Genomic DNA, 25,959 nt, shown 5'->3' with positions numbered 1-25,959 from the left:
AAACCAACCCAAAAAAACATGGGGGGCTCCTGGGGGGTCCCCAGCTGCTCTCCCCAAGGTCTCTGCTGAGCAATTTGTTCCCTCGCTCTGTGCTCACCCACCCCATCCCACCCACCCGGCACTCGCAGAAATAAGAAGAAATCTTCCCCCTACCCCATCCCGACCCCCAAAACACTCTGGGAGTGGGATCGCCCCCCTCCCAAGGGGATGCAAGGATCCATTTGAATTTTCGGCTCCCGCTTTCCCCCACCACCACGTCCATCCTCAGCAGCCCCCGATTCTTTTCCACCTCCCTGGTGCTCCCCTCCCTCCTGGGGGTGCAGGTGGCCTCGCGTGTTGGGGACACACCGCCGGGATGGTGGGGGGCTGCGGCCGGGTGCTGGGCGGTGGGGGGGGGCTCAGAAGCCGGCACTCTCCGAGCTGCTGCGGCTGTTGTAGCTGGGGCTGCGGCTGGGGGGGCTGCGGGAGCGGCTGGGGGGGCTGCGAGTCCGGCTGCGGCTGCGGCTGGTGCTGTAGCTGTCGTAGCTGCGGCTGCGGCTGCGGCTGTAGGAGTAGGTGCTGAGCGAGCTGGAGGACGAGGGGCTGGGGCGGTAGTAGGGGATGGGACGCTTGCGAGCGCTGTAAATGGAAAAGGGAAACTGAGTCAGGACCCCGGTGGCAGCTCGGGGATGGGGGGGGTCCAGCCGAGCATCCCCGCAGGGCTCAGAACCGCTGTGGGATGTCAGGATGCGGCCACCCGGCATCATCCCCCGCCCCGTCCTGTTCCTCTTCCCCAGCCCCCCAAAGGGTGTTAGTCCTGGATTAGGCAGCGACGAAGGGCGGAAAGTGAGCAGGTTAATGTGGCTTTTGTGTTGCCCAGACACCAAAGATTGAAAGCTGCTGAAAAAAAAGAGACGTCGGGGATTAGTGGGAGGCGAACTGCGGCCCGCCGGCGCCTGAGGATGAGGAGGGACGTGGGTGGGGATGGGGGGACACGGGGGGCAATGACATTTGGTGCCATTGCCCCCTTCTCCCAGTTGGTGTTAGTGGGACTGGAGAGAGACCCAGGCCTGGCCCAGAGGCAGGGGGGTACCAAGGGCATCCTGGGGGGTGAGGGGACACAGAGGAGTCCGGGAGGAAGAGGAGGAGGAGGAAGGGGGGAGGTTACCCTGGGAGCCAGGCTGGCGGCGATGCTCTCCGAGAGGGACCTTGGGATGAAATGGAAAAGGAGAAGTTGGTATCACTGAGGCAGGACCACGCGGTGCCGGACCCCGCGGTGACAGGAGGTGACAGGGACAGGGTACGGGGACAAGGAAAAGCCCTGGGGTTTCTGGCTGGCCTACGGGGCAGGTGAGGGGGAGCTGGAGGTGTTTCCCTCCCCACAGCATCCTCCAAGCCCCACAAAAACAGCTCTGCCTCTCCTGAAGCTCAAGCAGAGCTGGGTCTGCATCCCAATCCATCCCAGGGATGGGTGACAGGGATGGGGGGACTGTCCCCACAGGGCTGTGTCCTCCAGCTGAGCCCTCCTGCCGCCTTCCTGGGGACATCCCAGCAAAACCCAGCTCGGGGATGGAGCAGGAGGGATGCCAAACCAGCTGGTGGTACCTGGGCTGGGAAACCTCCTTCTGGGCTGGGAGCAGCTTTCCCAGCCCCTGTTCTTCACAGAACCCCGGCTGGGCAGGATGTCTCCTGTCCTCCCTCCTTACAGCTTCAGTCGAGCCCAGGCACAATAAAAACCCTTCCAACAGCAATCCAGAACTGATTTCTGAAAATCCAGCCCCTCCACACCCCCAGCCCCAATCTCCCAGCCGACAGCAGGAGAGATGAACAGGTCAGGGTGATCTGAGTTTGGCAGCGATGCCGCCGCCAGCCCTGTGTGCTAACGAGGTGCTGTAGATGCACCTGACGTTCCGGCTGGCACTAATATCGCCTGTCGTACAGCCTGGGATCCTGAGGCAAGAGGATCTCAAGGGGGAGAAACCGGCTTTTGGAGGGCAGGGGAGATACAGGCTGGTGGCCGTATGTCTCACCAGGATATGCACTGGGATGAAAACAAATTCCTGTTTTCATGCCTCGAAATGCAGAGAGATGAGAACGTTGTAATACTGGTTTGAATAAAGTGCAGTCCGGTTATCTGTCTGAGTCAGCTGATTTGTCCAGTTTGTCATCTTCAGGGTTATCTATCTGTCCCCAGAGCTGCTCATCTGTTTGTCTGTCCATCCAACCAACCATTCATTCATCCATCCATCCATCCATCCATCCGTCTATCCATCCATCCATCCACCCACCCACCCATCCATCTCCCCATCCATCTGTCCGTCCATCCATCCATCCATCCACCCACCCACCTGTCCATCCATCCATCCATCCATCCATCCATCCATCCATCCACCCACCCACCTGTCCATCCATCCATCTGGGCTGGCTGGTGGCAGAGCTCACCCCGGGCCATGCCAGCAGCCATGGCAGAGGTGTCACCGCGTGCCGGGCCCCACCTGGTGATCCTCCTGGGCTCCATGAAGCTGGGGGAGTCGCGTCTCCTCTTCCTGATGGGGGAGTAGCTTCGGGAGCGGCGCCGGGCACGGGCGGGATCGGGGTCACCGTGGCGTGTTCGGGGCTCATTGTCCTTCTCTCTGCACCACGAGGAGGAGGAGGAGGGTCAGGGCTGCGGGCTGGGGTCCCGGCTGCGTCCCCAAGCCTTGGGGGAGCCAGGACCACCCTGAGCCGCGGATGCTCTCCAGTGCCTGCGCCCCCCGCGATGAAGCTCCCCAGGGACTGACCTGCTGGCGGGTTTTTTGGGTGAGGGCGAGCGGGAGCAGCTGCGTCCCACTCTCTTCTCCCGGGAGCGGGAGCGGGATTTGGAGAGGGACCCGCTGGAGCTCCAGGAGCTGCTGCGCTGGCCGGGGCTGGGCGACGGGCTCTTCCTCCGCTCTGAGGTGTGCCGGGAGTGCTTGGCCGACGATTCCGAGCTGCTGTTGGGCCGGCCCCGCTGGTGCTTCTCCTTCACTCTGCGAAGACAGAGCCCGGCACCCCCTCGCATCTCGCCCACCAGCGCTGGCAGGGTGTCCCCGTGGGAGCAGGGGACCCCAAGTTCCCATGGGGGAGCAGCGGGTGCACCGACATGACCCTGATTTTTGGCTGGGCTGCATTCTTGGTTATAAAGCATGGGGTGCTGCCCCGCTTGGGACCCTGCACCTCGTGGGATGCTGTGACCCCACACAGCCACCCAGGCTCTGCGCTTCCCCCTGGGATAATCCCTTGTAGGGATGATCCTTCCCACAGTGTGCTGGCATCAACCCGCTGCGGCCATTCCCCAGCCCCATCTCCATCCCCATCCCTAACCCTGTCCACATCCCTGCCCCCAAAACCATCCCCATCCCCACCCCTGTCCCTGTCCCCAAACCCATCCCCATCCCCATCCCTGTCCCCAAAATCATCCCCATCTCTACCCCTCTTGCCATCTCCATCCCCGTCCCCATCTCTATCCCCATTCCTGTCCCCAAACCCATCCCCACTTCCAATCCCATTCCCATCTCCATCCCTGTCCCCGTCCTCGGAGCCATCCCCATCCACCTCCATCCCCATCCCTGTCCCCAAAACCATCCCCATCCTTGTCCCCATCCCTGTCCCAAAACCCATTGCCATCTCCATCTCCATCCCCATTCCCGACCTCATCCTCAAACCCATTCCCATCCATCTCCATCCCTATCTCTCTCCCTGTCCCCAAAACCATCCTCATCCCCATTTCCGTCCCCATCCATCCCCATTCCCATCCCCATCTCCATCTCCAACCCCATCTCCATCCCAACCCCACCCCAGCCCCCAGCTCGGCCCCCAGCGCTTTGCCCGCACAGAACCAGGGTGCCCGCCTGGGTCTGCACCCCAAATACCACCGACCAGCCAGCACAGCGTGACCCCATCCTGGGGACTCACTTCTTGGCGTGGGCACCATGGTTCCTGTCGGGGCCGAGCGGCGGGTGGGAGCCCCCCGAGCCCTCCGAGTCGCTGCTGTAGCCGGGGGGGCTGAGCGGTGCCGGCGGGGGTTCCCGGGGTGCCGGGGCCCCCCCCTTGCCCTGACCGCGGTGTCGGGGCGGCGGCGAAGCGCTGCGGGAGCGATGCCGGTGGCTGTGCTTGGCTCGCTCCGGCGTGGGCGAGCGGGGGCTGCGGGCAGCGTGTCGGCCCCCCCGGGCACGGGGGGACGGCGGCTCTGTCCTGTGAGCCCGTGGAGAGGGGGACACCGAGGCCGGCCTCTGGCAAGGGGGGAGAGAGAGAGAGAATGGGGGGAAAAGGCAGAGGAGGGGGGGGAAGAAGAGAAGAAAGAAGGAGAAAGGGGATTTTAACGGGGGGCGCCGGGGGGGAGGCACGGTTCACAACGTCAACGCACATCGCATAAGGCAGGCTACACAGACGCTACCCTGCACCTTCCTCTCGCCCTCAACAACGTGGGTCATGCAAACCTCTGCATGCAAAATGCCAAAAAAAAGTAATGAAAATAACGTTGGTTTGTTTTTTTTTTTTGTTAAACCCAAAGGAAGGGGGTGGGATGGGAGAAAAAAATAAAAAAAGAAACAAATCCAAGAAACCCCCAAGTTGTCAGGGAGGGAGAGCTCAAAGGGAAAGAAATAACCCACCCCCAAAAAAAACACCTGGAGTGGAGAGAAAGCAAATCCCAGTGCCCACCCATCCCAACCAAGAAAGGGGAAGGGAAAAGGGGGTAAAACCCAAACGAAGGGAAGAAAATGGGGGAAAAAAGAAAATATGAGAGGAGGGAAGCAGGGGCAGGGAGTAAATCAGACTGAGCCGAGGGGAAGGGGCCGAACTAAAGAGGGTTGGAGGTGATGGGGGGTCTGCTCACACAGAGGCATGCACATATATAGAGATATATGTTCAGATATGTGTCAGTTTTTTACAGATAGTTCAGCTTTCGACTTAAATCAAGAAACGAGGAGGACGGCACAGAGCGACAATGGAGGGCAAGGCATGGGGGCGGGGGGCCAGGGGCGAGACGGCAAAAAGAAATTAAAAAAAAAGAAAAAAAGAAAAAAGAAAAACCATCCAAATCAAATCAAATCAAATCAAATTTTAAAAAAAAGAAACAAAAAAAACCAAAAAACAAAGCGAAACTTCACAAATGTCCTCGTTACTGAGATTAAACGAATGTCTCTGAGCTCGTCCTGGGACACGCATCGAGCTGTGACTCTGCAGGGAACTGCTGAGTCCTCCTCAGCACTCAACACAGACTTTGCTTTCTGCTTCCTTTTTTTTTTTTTTTTCCATTATATGCTTTTTTTTTTTTTTTTTAAGTCCCTCTTGGTTAACATCCACTTACCAAAAAAGTGGCATTTCCTCCTTTAGTAGGTAAGGTATGAAGAGAAGGGAAAAGCGGGGCAATATAAGTGCATCATTAGATTCACAAAAATGCAAGAGAGAAAAAGAAAGAGCGAGAGAAGAAGGAGAGAGAGAGAGACAGAGACAGAGAGAGGAGAAATAAAACAAACCAACTCACTTCTCCTACAGGGGGGACACAAACCCTGGGCCACTGTTGCAGCCCCATGCCAGGAGCTGGGGGGGTGTTTTCTGGCCCTGGGGTCCAGCACGCAGCGGTCCCCAAATCTCTGAGCTGCAACCGCTGTCTGAGTTATTTTCCCTTATTTTCACAAATATCTCTGGACCAAAAGGATGGGTGGAAACGGCTCCTGCACCGCCGGCCACAACTGAGCTGGAAAAACCCCAGCTCGGGGGTTTTTTGGGGGTTCCTTCCCTCTGCGCGGGTCCCTGAGCATCCCTGGGGGGGTAAATCTGCGCAGGACGGTGCTGAGGGATCTAAGGGGGTGCAGGGGAATTGGGGTGATGCCGGGATTGTGTCACCGCACCCAGGGTTAAACTGGGGCTCAGTGATCCCAATTCCCCACCGACCCCTCACCCAAAATACACCCAGTTAATCCCCAAGGATGAGGTTCTCTCTGCCCACCCTGCCACCTCCTAAACGCCGCTTTTCTCCCCCAAAAGAGAAGCGGGCGAGGTGTGGGGCTGGGAGCCTGGGGACCACCCTGAAGATGCTGCAAAAAGGACGCGAGGCCACCGCGTCCCCGAGCATCCCGAGGCGGAGGGGGGTCGCGCAAGCCGCTCCACACCCCACCGGTGGCGCGTCCCCCGTCACCTCGTTGTCCCCATGGATATGCCAACCCCTCCAGTTGAGCGCCACCCGCTGGAGCCAAAATGGAGGTACTTGGGGGTCTTTTTTTGAACAATCTGCTGCTGTTGCAATCGCTGCAGCGAAGGGGGAGCTGGTGGCGATGTGCCCATGGGGGACACGGTGACAACAGACTTGGGTTCAGCTGAGCAATGCCCAGGGAGGGAAAAATAAAAGTGGAGATGAAGAAGAAGAAGACGAGGAGGAAGAAGAGAGAAAGAGAGGGGTTTCCTCTCTCCCAGGGTGGCATTTTGGGGGGCTGACCACGCCATAGGCTCGGGATTTGGGGTTCCCACCCAAAGCCAGGGTGCAGGGGTCTCCTGCCCAGGCGTGCAGGAAGGTAACAAAAGGAAAAACATCCCAAATAAATCCAAATCAGCCTGACCCAAAAGGGAAAACACACTCCAGGGGGTTGCGGGGATGGGACGGCCAGGGTTGTGACATCGTCCCCTGTCCCTTGGGGACAGAGATGTCCCAGACCTGCCTCTCTCCACGGAGGAAGGTTCCAACCTCTCCCCGCTGCAGCCCCCCAATATTTTCCCTGACTTGGGTATTTTCATCTGCCACAGCCCAAGGAGGGGCTAAACCCACACATCTCCCCAAACCTCTCATTTCTTGCCCCGTCCATCCATCCCAAAACCCCCCTGTGCCCAGAATCTGCTGCCACTCCCACCCGCAGGCTCCTAATCTCACTAATTACGGTCGCCTTCATTACCCAGCCCCTAACGAGGGACTCAAAGGGAGCAGCCGTACTCGGCCCCTGGATGGAAACGAACACAAAGTCGAAGGGCTGAAAGACACAGAAATGCATTCTACCGACGGCACGAGGAGATGGGGAAGAGAAAAAAAGGGAAGAAAGAAAAAAATTTTACGTGGACGGGGCAAAAAAAGAATAAGTTGAGAACGTAAGAGCAGAGCATGGCTTTGCAGCTAACTGGGGAAAACCATACAAATAATTAAAAAAAAATATATATAGCCACCAAAAAGAGACAAAATGAAAAAGAGACAGAGAAGGAGAGCGAGAAAGAAAGAGAAAGTAAGTCAGAAAGAAAGAGAAAATAACATTAAATCAAGCTACGGTGCTTTTCAACAGGCTCATCTGCAGAAGTGAACGTGCAGAGGTGGACAAAATACCTACCTTCAAATTGGCAGTGACAGGAATGCGATAATAAAAAAAGAAAACAATAATCTCCACATTTGGAGGGCAGAATGGGAAAAAGACAAGGACTCTTTAGTACGGCGATCCAGACCCCTCGGCTAATCCCGTTTGCTTTGCTTAGATTTTTTTAAAATTATTTTAAAAACTGGTCTCATTAGTTGGCTTTTTTTTTTTTCCAAAATTTTTCTTTTTTTTAATGGAAAGGCTGTGGCTGGCCACAGAGCAGGGCGGCTGCGGCGGGGTTTTGCTGGCTGGCGTCTTAAAAAAAAAAAATCACTATACCCCATGGCAAAGTCCCGGATAACATGCAGGGAAGGCGATGGATGGAGGTGGGACACGGCAAGGGTTGGTGGGTTGTGTCGGCCCAAAGAAAACCGGAGAGAAAGAGGGGCCGGGGGTGTGCGTGTGGGCGAGGAGGAGGAGGAGAGACCCGGGAGGAAGGCTGGGGAAGGCAGCAGGGATGAATGGAGACGGGACTGGGTATTTAAAAGGGAAGGCAACGCCGCGCAGCGCTCTGTCCTCCCGGTGGCTCTTGGGGTGCTGGAGTTGGGGGGGACAGAGACTGAATCCGGAACTTTTGGGGGGGCTGGAGGAGGTGGGGGGAGGCCGGGTACCAAGGATGCTCAGTGCCCGCTGTGCCGGGATGCAGGATGCGGGTACCCAGGTACGGGATGGCCGCATGGTGCTCAGCTTGGGGGGCTGAGTAACCCAGCACCCAACGGCCTCATCCTGGAATCAAGGGGCGAAAATTATGCCCCCAGAAGCAGGATGTGGCCGCTGGCCCAGGCAATGGGCCAGTAGTCAATTTGAGGAGGAAAAGGGCCATATCGAAGCGAGCCCGCTACCTCTGCGGTGGAGAGCTGCTCGGTTATCTTCCCTTTTAAATTCCTTCTTCGAAATATAGAAAATTGAAATACAATGTTCAGTGATCATAAATATTCAGAAAACACATCTGCTTGCTTTTTTTTTTTTCTTCTCCACATTAACACACACAAAAGCAAAAAAATTCTAGAACAACACGACGACGACAGGGGGGGTGGAAAAAAAATGAGAGAGATATATATCGTTTGCATTTCTGTACATCACGAGGGAAAAGAAAAGAAACCATGAAAAAGGAAACTAAAACAAGAGGGGTGGGGAAAAAAAAAAAGCACGTTTCATTGCCCTTCCCTCCCCCTTGTCCCTGCTTCTGCTGAGCAAGAAATGGAAGTGTATATTACCGTTTGGGTTTTTTTCAAATGGGAGGCTAAAGAAAAACACAGATGGGATTAAAAAGAAAAAAAAAAATAGAAACCAGAGAGAGAAAGAAGAGAGAGAGAGAGAAAGAGAGAGAAAGTTGTCGGAGCAAAGTCCCGCTGGTACCAAGGAGCTCGGTGGCCTGGGCGATGCTGGGGGTGCTGGGCAGGGGGAGCGGGGTGAGCCGGGCGCCTGGGGGGGTGCTCGGCACCCAAACCCCCCCGCACCCAAAACCACAGGAAAGAAGAAAGCAAGAGGTGCCCTGAGAGATGGGCGGGGGTGCTGGGCTGGGGATGTGAGTTTGGGGTGGGGGGTCCCCATTTTCTGGGGTGCCCCGGCTCCATTTTCTGGAGTGCCCCCAGCCCCACAGGCATCAGGGGGGCAGCGCCGGGTGCTGCCAGCCTGGGAGCATCCCCACAGCACCTCACCTGTGGGAATAAAGTCCCCTGGGTGAGCAGGGACCTGTGCGCCCCCCAAAAGTAGGGTCCCCCGGTGCGCTGCCCTCATTCAGCCCTGCCTCCAGTAGCCGAAGCATGCTCCTCTCCACCCCAGCACTGGTTAAACTGGGGCTGGCCCCATGGTCCCGCTGGTTTGGGGCTTTGCCCCACTCAGTGCAGCACCAGCCCCCTGGGGCACTGAGGCAGAGCTGGGGACACTTGTCTCCAATGTCACCCGACACGGGGACCCTGAGTTCCTAAAGTCTGAGCACCAGCACCAAAGCCCCTCCAAACCCCAGCCTGGCCTCACCCCAGTCCCCAAACTGGGTGCCGGGGTCCTGAGCGCTGGTGCTGGCACCTTGGTGCTGGGGAGGGTTGGGGCTGGCGGGGAAACAAGAATTTTCCAGCTTTACCCATTTCTTGGCTGTTTGGGCTCAAATCCACTCCCAGGGAGGTGCTGAGCCTGGTGGTGACCCTGGCAGGTGACACTGGCCTGCCGAGCCATCATCCCTGGGGGGTGATATCTGCAGAGCGATGTGTGGCTTTTGGAGGTGGGGGTGACCTGTTGGCTGCCCTGAGCTGATGGGCTGGCACCCAGTGGAAGATTGATGGGTGCTGGGGGGTGCAGCCTGTACCCCATATTCCCCACATGCCCCGGCTGGGCGAGGGGGCAGCCGAACGAGCGGGGAAGGAGGGGAGAGGAGAGCCGGGGTGGGGGGGTCCTGCGGAGGGAGGAGGGGAGGGAAGCGAAGGGTGATCCAAGAAAAGCCTACGTACATCCATGGGCTCTGGCAGCGGGGTGCCATGGCTGTGCCGGCCGTTCTGGGCGCTGCCCTTGTGCCCGTTCTGGTGCGGCGAGGCCGAGCGGCAGGGCGAGGGGGAGGACGGGCTGCGGCTGGAGCGGGCGCTGCTGCCCTTGGGACCGTCCTGCCGGCGCTTGGGGCTTAACCTGGGGGACACCGCACTGTCAGAAACCAGCACCCCCCAGCCCCGAGCCCAGCACAACATCGCCCTTTGCTTGGCTCCAGCAGGGTTGATGGCCACGGGCCTGGGAGGAGATAACCAGGCAGGCTTTGCCAGTGCAAGAAATGGGGTGAAAAGTGGTGTTTTGTGCCCTGTCTAGTTCAAAATTGAAACTCCATCTGGGCATCGTGTTCTCAAACTCCCCAGAGGTGCTGCGGCACCATCCCACTCCCCTCCCGCCCCGCAAAGGGTTCCATCCTGGGGACACCTCTGCCACCCACTTTCCTGCCCTCCATCCCATAAAGGTCCCTGTCACAGAGACATCTCTGCCACCTGCCTCCACACCCTGCATCCCCCAAGGGTCCCAATCCTGGGGACACCTCTGCCACTTGCCTTCTTGCCCTACATCCCACAAAGGTCCCCATCATGGGAACACGTCTGCCACCCCACCCTCCATCCCATAAGAGTCCCCACCACAGGGACATCTGTGCCACCTGCCTCTCCGTCCTCAAGAGTCCCCATCATGGAGGATGGAGGTGGGGAACACTGGTGGTGGGGTTGGGGGTCCTGGGCTGTTCCTACCTGCTGGGGGATTTGGAGCCGCTGTTGTCGGAGGAGAGTGAAGCGCTGTGGGAGCTGCAGGAGCTGCGCCGGTGCGAGCGCCAGGCGGGGGACTCGCTGCGGGACCTGCGGAGAGGGCGGCCGGGGGCCAAGGGGGAGGGTGAGCTGCTGTGGGGGGGCACACAGGGGGGCACAGCACCCTGCTCCCCCCACCATCCTGGCCCCTCACCTCTTGCGCTCTTTGTTTTTCTCTTTCCGTTTGTTCTTGGGGCTACGGGACCTGCGGGAAGAGCGGAAAGCTGCAGGGATGGGAGCGGGGGGAGCACCCGGAGGGGCTTCTCTGGCCACCCCAGAGCCACCGATGCTGCGGGAGGAGCAATGGGGAGGGCCTGCCTGGAGTTGGGCTCTGCCGAGCTTCAAAGCATGGTGGGGGTCCTGGCTGGCTTTGTGGGGGGTCACGTGCCCAGAGTGGCCCTGTGCCACTTCCAACGGTGGGGGACACCCAGGGGTGCCTGGCCGTGGGGTGAGGGGGATGCTCGCCAGGCAAGGGACAGATGGAACCCACACTCATCCACTGTGCCAAACGGGTCTTTCCCCGCTTGGTGGCACGGGGTCTGTCCCCATGGGCAGAGGGGATGGGGACAGTGGGAGCACAGGGGACAGGGGAGCCCTGGCAGGGCAAGGCAGCGCTGGTGGCAGTGGGGTGGCTCCCGGAAGCTGCCACTCTCACCTGTGTCTTCTCTTCTTCCGCGACCCTGACTCAGACCTGAGGGAGGAAGAGGAGGCAGAGATGAAGATGACAAGCTGAGCTGCCAGGGGGGAGCGAAGGCTGGGCAGCCCCAGGGCGTGGGGACAAGGACAGTGAGGTGGCCCTGATATGAGCTGCTGGATGGAGCAGGTGACAGCTGCTGTGAAGAGGTGAGGCTCCAGGAAGAGTCATCAGCATCCATCCCTGTCCTCACCTCCATCCCATTCCAGCACAAGGGCCTGAGCAGCGGCCAAACAGCCCCACTGTCCCCAACCAGCCCCGCTGTCCCCAATCAGCCCCGCTATCCCCAACCAGCCCCGCTGTCCCCAACCAGCCCCGCTGTCCCCAACCAGCCCCGCTGTCCCCAGCAAGCCCCACTGTCCTGAACGAACCCTGTTGTCCATCTTACCTGTCGCGTCTGTGTTTCTTTCCAGTCTTCTTTTTCTTCTCCTTGCGGATGGGTGAAGAGCTGTCACAGCTGCAGGGAGCGGGGGACAGTGGGTGCCCTTGAGCAGGGGGCAAGGGACCTCCCAGCCCCATCCCTGTGGCCCAGGATAATGCCGTTCCACCGCCCGTGGCACCCCAATTTCCCTCCATGAACATCGCATGGAGGTTATTTCCTGGGAGGATCTGGGTGGCGGGCTGGTGCGGGGAGTGGGATAGAAAGGGGCTTTTAGCAGAAGGGCTCTGGCTGCCTTTGATGCTGGGACACCTGGATCCCGCTGTGTCCCATTGCCACCTCGTGGGCTCCACAGCCTCCAGCACGAGCTGCCAGCTCCTGCTGGGATTTCGGAGGGGGACAGTGGGTGGCAGAGCTCTGCCCATGTCTGGTGGGGACCCCGCAGCACCCCCCAGCCCAAGAGGCACTCACCTGCGCTCCGAGCCGGGTTTCCTCTTTTTGCTGCCGTGGGGAAGGCAGAGAAGAAAGGGACATTAGGGACAGTGTCCTGCCCAGCCAGCGCTAACCAGGGAGGGGACCAGTGGGTAGATGCAGCCGAACCCTAGAGGGATCCAAATCCTGCCCGGTACTGTGCCCTTCCCAGCATGGACGGGACAAGGTCCCACCAGTTGGGTGGGCTGTTGGCGTGTCCCCCAGCACCATGCATGTGTCTTTGTGTGCACACACGTGTGCGTGCTGCACCATCGGTGCATGCAGGTGCCTTGCACCTCATGAGGATGCACATTTGGGGGTCCACTGCCCCTCAAAATGGGGAGACTTGCCCCACCAGTACCTGGGGAAGGGGTGAGTGGTGAGGAGAGCTGCCCTCCCAGGAGAGGAGACAGCACGGGGACAATAGGGGACTCACCGGCTCCGGCGGTGACCTGATTTCTTTTTCTTTTTCTTCTTGGGCGGAGGAGAAGTGGAGCTGCTCGAGCGTCTCTTCAGCCTGAGAGGAGAAGGCAGACAGGGTCAGGGGTAGAGGGGACAGCCACCCAGGGCTCTCCTGGAAGGCACGGAGGTGTCCCCCCCATGCACACCCGCTCCCCAAAATCCCCACAGCGCTGCCGGCCAGACCTGTCCTCGCGGTAGCACTCGGCTGAGCAGTCACACTGCAACAAGCAGCCCTCGCCATACTCGGGGTACTCCACCGCATACTCCTCCCCGTCCTCACCGTGGTGGTTTTCTATCACGCTGCCGAAGGAAGAAGCTCAGGATTAATTTGGCGCTCCCCATCTCCCACCAGAACAGCTGGCACCCCAGTGTGCTGCCGGTTTGGCACCGGAGCTCTGGGCAGGTAATGGGTGATGTTCCCTCCAGGCCAGGTGAGATGGGGTAGAGGGGACATCAGGCCTGAGGCCACCAGGGTCTCTTCTCCCTCCTGAGTGACTTTGTCAGCAATAATTTTTCCCGCTGCCATGGAAACCAGCAGGAGGTTGCCATTGACTACGGAGGCTGCGGGCAGGGCTGGGCAGAGGCCAGGCAGCTGGACTGGGGAGGCAGGAGGGACCCTGGAGCCCCCACCTCCCCAGTCCTCCTCTGCCATCAGCCCCAGGAGCAGCATCAACCCCACCCCAGGAGTTTCTCATTTGTTCTTAGGGAATGTAGGACATCTCGCCCTGGGATCAACGTGGCCACCCAGGTGACCTGGAGGGCACCGTAGTGGATGTGGCCATGCCAGGAGGGTGCCTGGTGTCACACCAGCCCTGGTGTTTCCTTCCCAAGGGAGATTCGCCCTCAGAAACCCAGTGTGGGCTCCCCAGCCAAGAGACGCATGGCAGGGATGCCAGCGAAGTGCAGCACCCATAGGACCGGTCCCTCGGCAGCCCTGCCAGCACCTCTGGCCACGCACAGGGATGCTCCAGCCTCAGACAGCAGATCCAAGAGCCACACATGTTGGCATCTCTGGCCGCAGGCAGGCCCCCAGCTGTTTAACCCAATTAAAAATGGTTTGGAACAAAATGACAAGTGAGGCATCCTCCCCCTGAGCGCGGATGATAGCTCAAGCGGGTCTCAGGCTCCCTTCTGCACCGCAGCCACGGCTTTTTGGGTCCTGGCATGCCAAGGGCAGGAACGGCCTTTCCACCACCCACCCAACCATGGGAAGGGGAAGAAAAGAGGAAGGGAGAGGAGCGAGGAGGGATAATTCCCTGTTGGAATCTGCCGCTGCCAGTGTCTCTCCCTTCAGCCACGCTCAGCAGCTCAGGACAGGCTTGTGCTGCCCCAATTATCCCTCATGCTCACGCTTGTTTTCCGTCCCACCAGCCTGTCCATCAAGCAGTTACTCCTTGGGGACCCAGCTGCATTGCCAGGCTGTGCACGCACAGAGAGCAAAGCAGGGACTCAGGTGGTCACGGCTCTGCTCGGTGCCTCAGTGTCCCCTGGGGAGTTTTGCAGACAATGCTGAGCTTTCGCGTCTGCTTTGAAACAAGAGCAGCTGTTTCAGACTCATGGTCTGGGCAGCCAAAGACAGAGCTGGAAAAGTCCGGAGAGATGCTGGAGCAGGATCAGCCCAGGCGATGTTCTGCTGGGCACTCTCCCAGCCACCGCAAGGGCTGGAGCTCTTGATTTAGAGTTCATTTAAGTCCCTTGTCCAGCCTCTTCAACCAGCACAGACCTTTTGCACCCAGGACATCCTTTGACAGGGATTTCAGTAGCTCAGGTCCCCGCTGCATGAGGAACAACCTCCTTTGGCCCTGGCTCCTACCAGCCTCCTCCAGGTGCCTCTGCCTTTGTTCTCCACACAATCCTTCGCTTGGATCCTGCTCCTTCCAGCTCAGCATCATTATTTATAGCCCCCAGGGCTAATCTTCAGTGATTACCCTTCAGATTGCAAAAGCAAGCCCGCAGAGGTGACAGCTAGGGCTGCTTGGGTAACCTGAACACACCGTCGCCTTCCCTCTGTGCTCATTACAGCGCCAGCCCTAACGAGCCTGCCTGGGAAGATGCCCTGGAGATGCCTCATGTCCCCATGGGCAAAGGCCACTTGTTAACACCTCGCCCTGATGCTCGATGACCTGGGCAGGTTAGGATTTTTTTCCCCCATGCCTTTTTTTTTCCTGCACCCTGGATGCTCCGGGCTGTCCCAGGGCCACATACCCCACCTGGGCTGGGGACAGCCGAGCCGTGTCCCCCTGCCCAGGGTGCCAGCAGGAGGGCTGTCCCTGCTGCCGTGGCTTCCCTGCCTCCCCCGTCGCCCTGATTTCCTGCCCCTAATGAAGCATTAATATTCAGTGAACCTGCGGCATCTATTCCTGTCCCAAGTGACCTGGTTTCCAGGCTGATGGATGGTGCGCGCCGGGCCAGCCACGCCACCCGCGCCATTAAGCATCGTGCAGATAAATCATCACCGAGCCAGGGCGGACCCTCGCCAGGCTAGGGACAGTCCTGTGCAGGGCAGGAGGAGTGAGTGGCACGTCCCCAGCAGGAGCTGGGCTGCTTTGGACACCCAACCTGAGCCCCAACCCCAGTTTTGGGGCAGAAGCAGCCCCCAGGGACCAGGCAGGAGAAGCACGGGGCTGGAGCTCCTTGGAGAACCTTCTTCCCTGAAGCTCCTCAGGGTTACACCAGACTGACAGAGACACAAGCTGTGAGTCTACCCAGGTGAAAAGCAGCTCAGACCCTGCCTATCCAACCTGGGCCCCTTGCAACAGAACTTCTTATTACTATTATTAATTATTATTCTTGCTAACATTAATATTACTAGGGTTGCAGAACAGCAGCCAACCAGCTAAACCATTGCCAGCCGAGCTGAGTTGCCCCAGCTTCACACCCAGAGACAGGAGGACATTTCTGCATTACAGAATTAAGAGACAGGGCTGGAACTCAGCGTCCTTGCCTGGCTGGAGGCAGAGGTTGTGATTTCAGCCCCTGGGAGAGCAGGAGAGGTGACCCAGAGTGGCAGGGGCAGGTGGAGGTGAGGCACAGCAAACCTGCAGCTCGGTCCCAGCCACTGGCTGGTGGGGTGAGCCAGACATGGAGACATTCTGTGCTTCGGTTTCACCAACTGTGACAGCAGCGTTGCAATGCTGGCCTCTCTATACAGCACTCTGAGGTCTCCAAAAGACCAGTGTAGGATAACATCTAACCTCTCCAGAGGTAGGATCCTGCCTCAGAGAGGCAAACCTTGCCTCCAACCAACCAGTCAACCAGCCAATTAACAACCCAACTAACCAGCCAACCAACCAGTCATCCAACCATAGAATCATTTTGGTTGGAAAAGACTTTTAAGATCATTGAATCCAACTGTTAACCTAGCACTGCCAAGTTCACCTCTAAACCATGTCCCTGAGAATCTCATCTCTGTGTCTTTTAAACCCCTCCATGGATGGTGACTCCACCACTGCCCTGGGCAGCCTGTTCCAATGCCTGACAGCCCTTTCCGGGAAGAATTTTTTCCTAATATCCAGTCTGATTTTTCCTAATATCCAATCTGAACCTCCCCTGGCACAACTTGAGGGCACTCCCTCTCATCCTATCACTTGCTACTTGGGAGAAGAGACCAACATCTTCCATGCTACAACCTCCTTTCAGGTAGTTGTAGAGAGTGAGAAGGTCTCCCCCCTGGCTGAACAACCTCAGATGACGAGGTAACACAGGACTTGTTCTCTAGACCCATACTACCATCCATCCAACCAACCAATCATCCAACCAACCATCCACCCATCCATCCATCTCCATATGCCCTCTCTACATCCATCCATCTATCCAACCACCCCTACATGCCCTCTCCATATCAATCCATCCATCCATCGATACTCAAAAGCAATCTGGGATGTGTTTCTCAGGGATGAGGGGCAGACACGCAGATGGGCCGATGCAGAGCTGCCTCACTTACATTTGGCGCCCATGCTGGTCCTCCCTGGTGAGCACGCCTTCCTTCTCCATCAGCATTTGCCGAAAGGTCCCCACTTTCTGCCGGATCTCCTCTTCAGAGTACCTGGATGGGCAAAGACACGGTCAGGGCTGCCATGGTTGGATCATGGGCTCCCCAGGGACCTCCTGAGGACCTCCGTACCTTCAGGAGTGACAGGTGGCCTGAGGAGCCAGTCAGAAGGGGAGGTAGGATGGTGACAGTCGTCATGGACCAGAGGAGAGGAGGTCCCTCTGCTTGGTTCCCTGCCACTGCCCTCCATCCCTCCTCTCTCCTGCCTGCCCCTCCCAGCAGAGGAACAGACATTGGGGAGGGGTAAAAGAAGAGGATGACTATGAAGTTGCCATTCCCCACCACTGCCCCGGGTTTTGGGGCACATCTCTGCCGAATCCCGTCGGTAGCGCCAGCATCGCAGCTGGCAATGCTGAGGTTTGCGCCAGCTCCTCCATCCCATCGTGAGCATCGTCCCTGTGCTGGGGCCTGGCAGCCGAGCCAGCTCTGTGCTAACGCTGAATGCTGACTCAGGCCGCTGCAGGGTTATTAACAAGAGACACTAATCACTTTGTCCCTGGCATCTGAGAACAGCCGCGGTAAACCACAGCACTCCAGCCATCCCTGGAGAGGGATGGGTGACAGCCCCGGGCGGGTGGCACAAGGACACCTGAGCATCCCTCTTGCCTAAAAACATCCCAATGGAAGGATGCAGCAGAGGGACTCACGGTGGTCTCGGCACTGTCCCTGGGGACAGGGCGAAGGGAGAGGGACCCCATGTCACCCCCACCCTGGGAGGGAAGGGGTCAGGCTCTGTGTGTGACCCTGTCCTCACCCACACCATCTCCAGGGGCTGCTTGTGGCCCCTCCTCGCTGTCACCTCCCATCAGCATTGCTGCTAACAAGCCCAGAAATCCAGGTGTCGCAGCCTGGCTGGCCCTGCTGCAGCGTATTACGAACATGGCCGATGCTCTTGGAGAGGGGACATGAGGCCAAACGGGAGGTGACAGGTGGGTCACTGTGGCTCAGCCATTAGCAAATCTGTGAGGGGCAAGGCCAAGGCGAGGAACAGGGGACAGGAGCACCCGCCAGCCCCTTCCCTCCTGCACCCCCCGGCGCTGCTCATAACCCCGCTGGAGGGATTTTGGTTTTGCATTTAACACATAGAATGGGTTTGGAAAAGCAAAAAAAATATGCTGACGCTTCTTTTCCAGCCAAGAAATCCAGCCTGCAGGCAGGGAATAGCGACACAGGCAGCCCAGAGCAAGCAGCAGGAGGGTGCAGCGCAAGCAGGAGGAACCATTTGTGTTTAAGGGAACCCCTAAATCCCACAAACCCCCCTCTGCTGTCACCCTTGGCAATGATGCCCCCAAGGCCATGGTAGAAACCTCAGGGGTGTCACCTCCCCAGAGAGCCCCTGTGCGGAGGGGAAGAGTCGGTGGAGGATTAACCAGGTTGACCAAGATTATGACTGTAATTATATTATCATTTTGGTGTATCACCGTCAGCATCGTTATTAATAGACTTAATAATAGCAAAGGCAATTATAGCAATAACAACAATACCGGTTGTAATATTGCTATTACCCATCACAGTAATGGTACTACTAGTAGTAAGATCCCTAGTAGTGTGCGGGAACCCAACAGGAGGCTCTGGGCTCCCCAAGGCACCAGGTCAGCCTTATTTATTTCCATAACGACAAATTAGGCACAATCATTATTCCAGTCTGTGTGAGACAATTTAATTCTGGGTCACGTTTGCGCTCTTAATGAAAGCCTTGGCGAAGCCTTCCCTCAATCCATTTTCCTTCTCCCCAGTTGATACCAGTCCCCATCTACCCACGTGTGCCAAAGAATGCACTCCATCTATCAGGTTTTAGTGAGCTGTCAGGGGGATCAGGCTGTTCAGCTTGTGCCAGAGCTATGGGGAGGGGATGGGAGTCTCCTCGTGGGGCCCCAGCCCCTCCTGCCCCCCAGGCAGGGATGTTCTCGGGTTTTTCCCCAGCCCTTGGCTTCCCCAGGGCCCAGCAAAGGCTGGGGAGCTGCTCATAGTGCATGACAAGGGGCGCAGTAGGATGGGGTGGATCCTCGCACCCCAGAACTGGAGGGAGAGAAGGAGGGTGGGACAAACTGAAGAACAAAACCAGCATCATGTAGGGTTAAACCCCAGCTCTCCTTCATCTCCCTAACACAAGAGCCAGAGAAGAGCCATCTCCCATTCCAGGCACATGGGCACGGGCTGGGCAGCACTGACAGCTGCTTTGTCCCAGCACATTGAGCCGGAGCCCCAGTTTCCAAGCAGAAGGGCCAGAATGAGTGCCCAGCATGTGTGTGTGTGCACTCCCAGGTCTGCATTTCTTGGAGGGATTTAGCTTCACAAACCAACCCACCAGTACACCCCAAAGCTGCCCAATACACCCAAAAGTGAATTTACTTCCAGTGGAGACATTTGCCATGTGAAGGTACTTTTTTGCAGTGGAAAAATGGGGGAACAAGATGCAAGTGGGTCGAAAGGATCCCAAGCCACGGCGTCCATGTCCAACCCGCCCCTGCCGCTCACCCCTGCTCCTCCATCATCTCCTGCAGCTCCATGCACTTCAGCTCCACCCGCCGCTTGCGCTCGTGGTCCAGGATTTCCCGGTGAGCCTTCTTCACCAGGCTGGGCTCCACCAGACGCGCCTCCTCCTCGCCTTTGTGCCACGTCCCCGAGGCACCAGGCTGCGAGAAGCCGTTGGAGGCTTCCTGGGACGCAGGCACATCAGCCCCATTGTTGTAGAGAGCCATGCTGGCGTGGGCGGCCTCGCCGCCAGCAGCACCTGCCAGGGAAGGAAAGAGTCAGGGGTCAGTCCCTGTCCTGGTTTCCCTCTCACCCTGTGACAGCGAGGGGACCCCGCCAGGACTTGAAGGCAAAATTTGTCTCAATAGAGGTGTGGGCACACAGGTTGGTGGGGATGGCAACAGAGACGTCTGTGTGGCTGTGGCCTGGCACCCTCCAGCAATAGCCTAGCACCCTCTGGGCACGGTCTGGCATCCTTTGGCCATGGTCTGGCACCCCCTGGCAATGTCCCAGTGCCGGCCGCAAGGCCATGTGAGGCTCCCCACCAGCAGCTGCCCGCCTGCCTTCTCCCTGCTCTTGCACCTTCACGTGTCCCTGTCTCCTTCTCCTGCCACCACAGCCAACGTGTCCCCGCTTGGCTCCAAAAATAACCCCTTGGCAGAGGACGACCTTCCCCGAGCGGCACTGCCGCGATGATGCTCCCTGAGCCTGGGAGAGGAGATGCTCCCAAATGTCCTGGATCACCCAGACAGACACAACCCCGTCTCGGCGACCCCAGAAAAAGCCTCAGAGCTCTCCCTGTATTGGTGGGCGTCCCAGCCCAGTAGGAAGGCATCTCCCACTCTGTGGCATCCCCAAGGGACATCCCCGGCTTTCCCATTGACACTGGCTGCCCCACACGCTCATTTATCTCCTGACAAGCCTGCCTGGGGAGGACAGCAGCTGACTGCTTAATTACAAGGCTTTTTTTTCCCCATTTTTTTCAAATCCCCCCGCGGGTGCCGCTCAGGCCCTGGCTGTGTCCGCAGCACTCTGGGCAATGGGGCTGTGCTGCAGGCAAGCTGCCTGTTAGTCCTGCCCGTCACCCCTGCCCATCGCTCCTGTCCGCGGCCGCCGCAGGGCCCTGCTGCGCCGTAATGCGGATGGAGCCGCTTTCCCGGTGGGAGCGGGGATGGCAGCGGGGGCTGCAGTGCCTGGATGCTCTCTCGGCGTCTCCCCCTCGGTGGGGAGAGGCGACAGTGGCGCCCGGGCATCCTCCCCCTACCGCCTCAGCGCTAATTAAAGCCGCCTCCAGCCGGTGCTCAATTAATTCTCGCCACATCCAGCTGCACCAGCCAGGGTGATGGCGAGTGCCCGTGCGCCGGGGATGCGGGCACGGGATGCAGGCAGCGAGCCCAGGACGGTGGCTCCCTGGACCACTCGTGCACTGAGCGTGCCAGAGCTCAGTCCCAACATGCTGGGGACAAGCCTGCCCAGGCCAGGACCCTCTATCCCCACCAGAGCAGGTGAGAGAGGTGGCCCTCGCGGTTCCCCTGCCCGCTGGGGTCTCATCAGGGCGCATCACCACCTACTGAAATCACAATCCTGTCCCTGAAGCATTTACAGCCCCATGCAGGATGCTCCCTGCCTGCGCCGAGGGGGACAGCTGGGAAAAGGGCTTTTTTTTTGCAACACAAAAAAATGCCAGAACATCACAGCCAGCCTCCTCTCAACACCTGGCCAGCATTACGAGGAGGAAGAGTCTGGGGTTGCTGCCGTTAATTGGGCCAACCTTCTCTGGAGCTGCTTTCCACCAGCCTCTAGGTGCCAAAAACCGTGAGTCAGACCTCCGAGAATGAGAGAAAAAAGGCAAATCTGTCTTTAGAAGCGCAACCGGTCTGTGGCTTGTTAGCTCTGCCCCCCAGCCCCGAGCAGGCAGGGATCTTGCCCGCAGGAAGAGGCTAGTTACACCCATCCCAGCCCCTCCATCCCAATTTCCCGGAGCATCCTTTCCTCAAGCTGCCCCACCAAAATTTGACACCTCACAGACTTTAAAGCAATTAATAAAGAATATACAGATGCTGGCTGGGGTGGGTCATGAGCTGGCTGAGGGCTCACTGCTGCTTGTGCATACCTACGTCTGTGCATATATATATATATCTTTTTTTTTTAAATAGATGAGGAGGCTGGTGGAGAAGCTAAACAGTTGCTAAGCAACCGAGCTCCTTCCTGGCTTGGGGATGCAGGGATGGGGGAGCCAGGGGTGGGGACAGGTCCCCCCCACTGGACGGGCACCGCACAGGGCTGTGGGCAGCGGAGATCCATGGGCTCCCCTGGGAGATGCTCCGGAGAAAAGGTCTGGATGGAGGGCGAGGAGGCGTCCTTGCTCCTGTCCCCAAAACGCCATGGTCAAAACCCTCTCAGTTTGAACCCCTTGGGCTGCCAGGGGACACTGAGCAAGCCCCGTTCCCAGCTCTGTCTGGAGGAGAGCTGATGGGAAGGGGGTCACACCGTGATGGGGACCAGCCCCAGGACCCCTGGTGATCCCATTCCCCAGCCAGGGATGAGGGAAAGGAGGAGAAACAGACCCAAGTGATTGCAGTAAACCCTCCTGTGCTGGCAGAGAGGCAGCAGGTCCAGGTGATGGGGACTCCCAGCCCTGTGCCCCCCCAGCAACGCTCTCCCCAACCCTTTGGGGCCACCAGCAGCTCTCACTGGTGGCCAAGGGACCCACGGGCAGCCCCAGGAGCAGGGCCGGGCACTCGCTGCCCTGACAGACCTTCCCCAGCCGGGAGGTGCTTAAATAACAGGCAAGGACGGGGGGGCAGATGGGCAGCCCCCCTAGGTTTTGCATCCTTGGGGCCATTTGCTTTGTTGGGCAAGGAGTCAGGAGGAGGCACAGGCAGCCCCCCAGCCTTTCATCACTTCTGAGGGGGGCGGAAATAATAATAATAAAAGCAAGTTTTGAGCACATGGAGGAGCAGGAGAGAGGACTGTCACAATGGGGTCACCTTCCCCAAAAGGGACACAAACGCAGTGAATGACCCCCAGGGCTGAGCGCTGCAGGTCTTGGGGGGTCATGGCCAGTGCGGGGCGAGTGTCCGGCCAGGGATCCCCCCCTCACTGTGGCTGGCTGTGCGGTTGTGTAACGGGAGGAGCTATTCCGGGGTTTGAGCACATTATATAAGCCACGGGCCACCTGGCCGGGGAAAACGGGATCTGGGAGACAGCGAGGAGGAGGAGGACGAAGGGCTTTTGGGATTGAGGACTGCCCAGCAGCCGTGACTAAACCCATGGGGTGACCTGCGCCCCGCAGGCATCCCCTGTGCAGAGACGTGGGGTGAGCACCCTCTGCTCCCCCTCCAGCCGCCCCTGGGACCCACTGCCACACGTTCATCCCACAGACAGATCCAGCACCCGGGGCAGGAAAACCTGTGCCCAGGGGGGAAGCACCATTTCCTTGGCACCAGGGACAAAACAACCAGGACCCCCATGCCCCTTGACCTGCCTGGTAAAGCTCCCGCTTGCTATCCCCAGTAGCCACCAAGGACCAAAGGGTCCCCTAAAACTGCCCAAATTCTGGCTCCGAAAGCCCCTGCTCCTCCTTGCATGTGTTGACAGGATGAGTCCCTGGGGCAGGGGGGTGAAGGTGGGATGCAGGGGGATGAAGGGGAGTGTGGGAGAATGCAGGGGGGAGGCATTGTGTGAAGCTACGCTAACAGAGGGGGACAGGGTGAGCATTTTTTATGTTTGGACACAAGCACCACACGCTCCAGTCCCCAAAATTGCCCCTATTGGGGGTGTCCCTGTGCTCCTGCCAGCGAGAAACCTAGATGCCAGGGCAGGGAGACCAGCTGGGACATGACCACCTGCATCCTATGAGATGGTTTTCGGCTTTTGCCATCCACCTGAGACACCCCCAAATGCTGGCTGCCCCCAGGTGACCCCCCTGCAGCATCAGGAGCACAGGCAAGCCAAGAAACATCCACAGCCTGAAATCTCTGCTCTGGAGGGGGAATGAACAAACCCCGTGTCCCCTGAAAGCCACCTGCTCCCTCCAGCCAGGACCTGACCTCTTGTCACCAGCCCCACCTGTGGCACAGCCTGGCTGTCCCTGGGGACAAACCTGCCAAGCCTGGGAAGGAGAAGTACAAAACGCTCCTGAAAGACCAGCCATTGAGCTCAGGCACCAAGCCTTGCCCCTCTCCTTCCCCCCACAACACCCGTAGGGCTTGAAATCCCACCAGCCAAACCCAGAGCTGAAGGGCCCCTCCCTGGCACAGCCTGGGGGTCGGCGCAGCAGACAGAGGGGCTTCGGGGCTGTTATCTCAGCCTCGTCCCGCATTCGCACCCCACAAGGCACCAGCATCTACTGGGGGCTCATCACCGGCTCGTCCATCCCGAGAGCTGAAAACCCACTGATGGGGGGCCACTCGCTGCCCTGTCCTGGCCTGTCCACCCCACAGCATGGGGCAGAGGGACATGGGGAGCCCCCAGCCAGCCCCCCTGCACCAGGGAGTGCCTGATGCATCCACGTCCCCGGAGGGACCCTCCACACTCCCAAAAGCATCTCACCCCACAGCAGCATCACACCCCGGGCATCCCCCTACCACCCATCACCCCATCCCCAGCCCCCCAGCACCCACCAAGCCCTGCACCCCTCGCTCAGCCCTGCCGGCGCATCCCTTTGGGGACCCCAATTCCCTGCCCCCCGCGAGGGGCACCATAACCCCCCCATCCCCATCCCCGCGGGGTCTCAAGCCCGCCCTGCCCCCAGGCAACACCCCAGCCGCCCCCCCGCCCCTGTACCTCGGGATTCCCCAGCCCCCCGCACTTCTCAGCCCCCGCACCCCGTCACCCGCGTCCGGGGGGTCCCGTCACCCGTGTCCTGGGTGGTCCCACTGCCCCCCCCGGACGCCCTCTCCCTCCCCACCCCGGGCCCTGCCCGCCCCCCCCGCCCGGTGCCGGCCCGCCAGCCAGGCCCGGGCCCGGCCGCTCCGCTCCTCACCTGGCCCCGCCGCCCCGCCGGGCCCGGCCCGGAGTCACCGGCCGCCGCCTGCGCCGCCCCGCTGGGCCCCGCTGGGCCCGGCCCCGCTCGGCCCGGTTGGGCCCGGCCCCTCCCGGCGCGGCGAGTGCGGCCCCTCCTGAAGTGCTGGACAGCTCCGCGACACAGAGCCGCCCCGCCGCGACAGAGCGCCGCCCGCGCCGCGCAGCGCCGCCTGCCGCGCGGAGGGTGCGTCTGCACCCGCGGAGCCCCCACCGTTCAGAGCCCCCCGCGATGGCCACCCACACCCCATATCTTATCACACAAACTTCTGCCCCCCACCCCCCCAGCACCTCGTGACTCTCCTCAGTGACCCCCCACCTTCCTTGCCACATCTCAACGTCCACCTGCACCCCCAAGTCCCCAAATCCCCCACAAACCCACCACCCCAATCCCCAAAGCTTCACTTTGGGGTACAGCGCCAAACACCAGCCACTGAGACCCCTGTCCCGGCCAAGCTGCTCACACCTGGGGGATGCAATTGCCAGAAAACACCCATCCTGTATCTCATCCTTTATCCCATCCCACCCCGAATCCCATCCCATATCTCACTCTGTATCCAATCCCATCCCGAATCCCACTCTGAATCTCACCCCATCCCACGTCCCACCGCATATCCCATCCCACAGCTTACCTCCTCACCACGATGTCCCACCTCGCCCAGTGCTGGCCCCGTGCTGCCCACTCCTCCCCGTTCCCAGCTGATTCACCAGGGCTGCCTGGGACCACCTGCGGCACCCCCATCCCAGCGGGTGCAGGGGGATTCAGGCTGGCTGGGGGGGCCAGGGTGATGTGGGACACACCAAGTCCCCGCCAGGTATGTTTCCCAGCACTGTAACACAGGTGATGATTTGCTGTTAACGAGTCCATAATTAATTCTCATTTGCCAAGCCGCAGCAAGAATGGGGATGGGGAGCCAGAGCTGGGGTCTAAGGGGGGCTTTTGGGGGCAGCCCAGGCTGGAGACACTTGTCCAGGTGGGGATGTCCTCACAGTGGGAGGCAGCTGGGTGACATTCTGCTCCCCAAGATGCCCCACCAAGCAGCCAGTATGGAGGGGAGAGAGCGGATGTAAGCCACGGGTGGATCAAAGCCACGGGTGGGGCTTTCTGCAGCCACAACACCTTCAGGCAAGTGGGGACACCCACCAGCAGCCAGTGCCCTGGGGACACAGAGACTTCCCAGAGAGCTGCTCCGTGCCAGCACCATCCACCCCCCGCCTGCAGCCCCCCATGGGTGCGAGGTGTCCCTGTCCTCCCCGGCAGGGCTGCCTGAGCGTGCACACGTACACATGCACACTCACATATGCACACGCTCACACACGTGTGTACCCCCCACACTCTGCCACCCGCAGCTCCAGGGTAGCCTGTTCCAACCCCACCTAAACCAGCCCCAGGGGGTGCGAGAGGGGCTGAGCGCAGACTGCAGCCTCACCAGGATGTTATTGTAGAGACTACATAAATAAGGGGCTTGGCCATGCATTGGACCTGCTCTGCTGCGGTGCAGCCCCTGGAGCATCCCCAGGGCAGCTGTTGCCTCCCCCTGCCTTTGTCCCTGCCATGTCCCCACCCGGGGAAGAGCAGATGTCACCTCCTAGGAGAAGCCTCCTGCCTGGTCAGGGCCTCTCCTGGTTTAATGCTGGGAAGGGGAAAACAGCCCGTGACAGGGAAAATCCAGCATCCCCAGGGTGAGTCAGTGCCCTTTGCACCACCGTTATCTTTCCAACACCTGCAGCATCCGCAGCGCTGAATAATGCATCAGGCCCTGGGAAACAAAGAGGGTGGGGGGGATGCGGTCAGGCCC

At 59.3% G+C, this 25,959-nt stretch overlaps 1 protein-coding gene across 1 annotated transcript; it reads right to left on the bottom strand.

The window, feature by feature from the left end:
- Positions 1–398: 398 nt before the first annotated feature.
- On the bottom strand, positions 399–19,362 carry SRRM3 (serine/arginine repetitive matrix 3). The gene is made up of 14 exons (XM_065647260.1): positions 19,139–19,362; positions 16,553–16,654; positions 12,793–12,909; positions 12,584–12,664; positions 12,148–12,177; positions 11,686–11,754; positions 11,259–11,294; positions 10,758–10,808; positions 10,550–10,654; positions 9,782–9,953; positions 3,913–4,229; positions 2,760–2,987; positions 2,475–2,612; positions 399–618 (listed from the first exon to the last, which is right to left on the bottom strand). The coding sequence occupies exons 1-14, from the start codon at positions 19,360–19,362 to the stop codon at positions 399–401; spliced, it is 1,890 nt and encodes a 629-aa protein (XP_065503332.1).
- Positions 19,363–25,959: the final 6,597 nt, after the last annotated feature.

This window comes from Caloenas nicobarica, chromosome 17 (genome assembly GCF_036013445.1).
Source record: "Caloenas nicobarica isolate bCalNic1 chromosome 17, bCalNic1.hap1, whole genome shotgun sequence".
Taxonomy (NCBI): domain Eukaryota; kingdom Metazoa; phylum Chordata; class Aves; order Columbiformes; family Columbidae; genus Caloenas; species Caloenas nicobarica.
The sequence above is the reverse complement of the archived record's forward strand: the minus strand, read 5'-3'. Positions and strand labels throughout refer to the sequence as shown.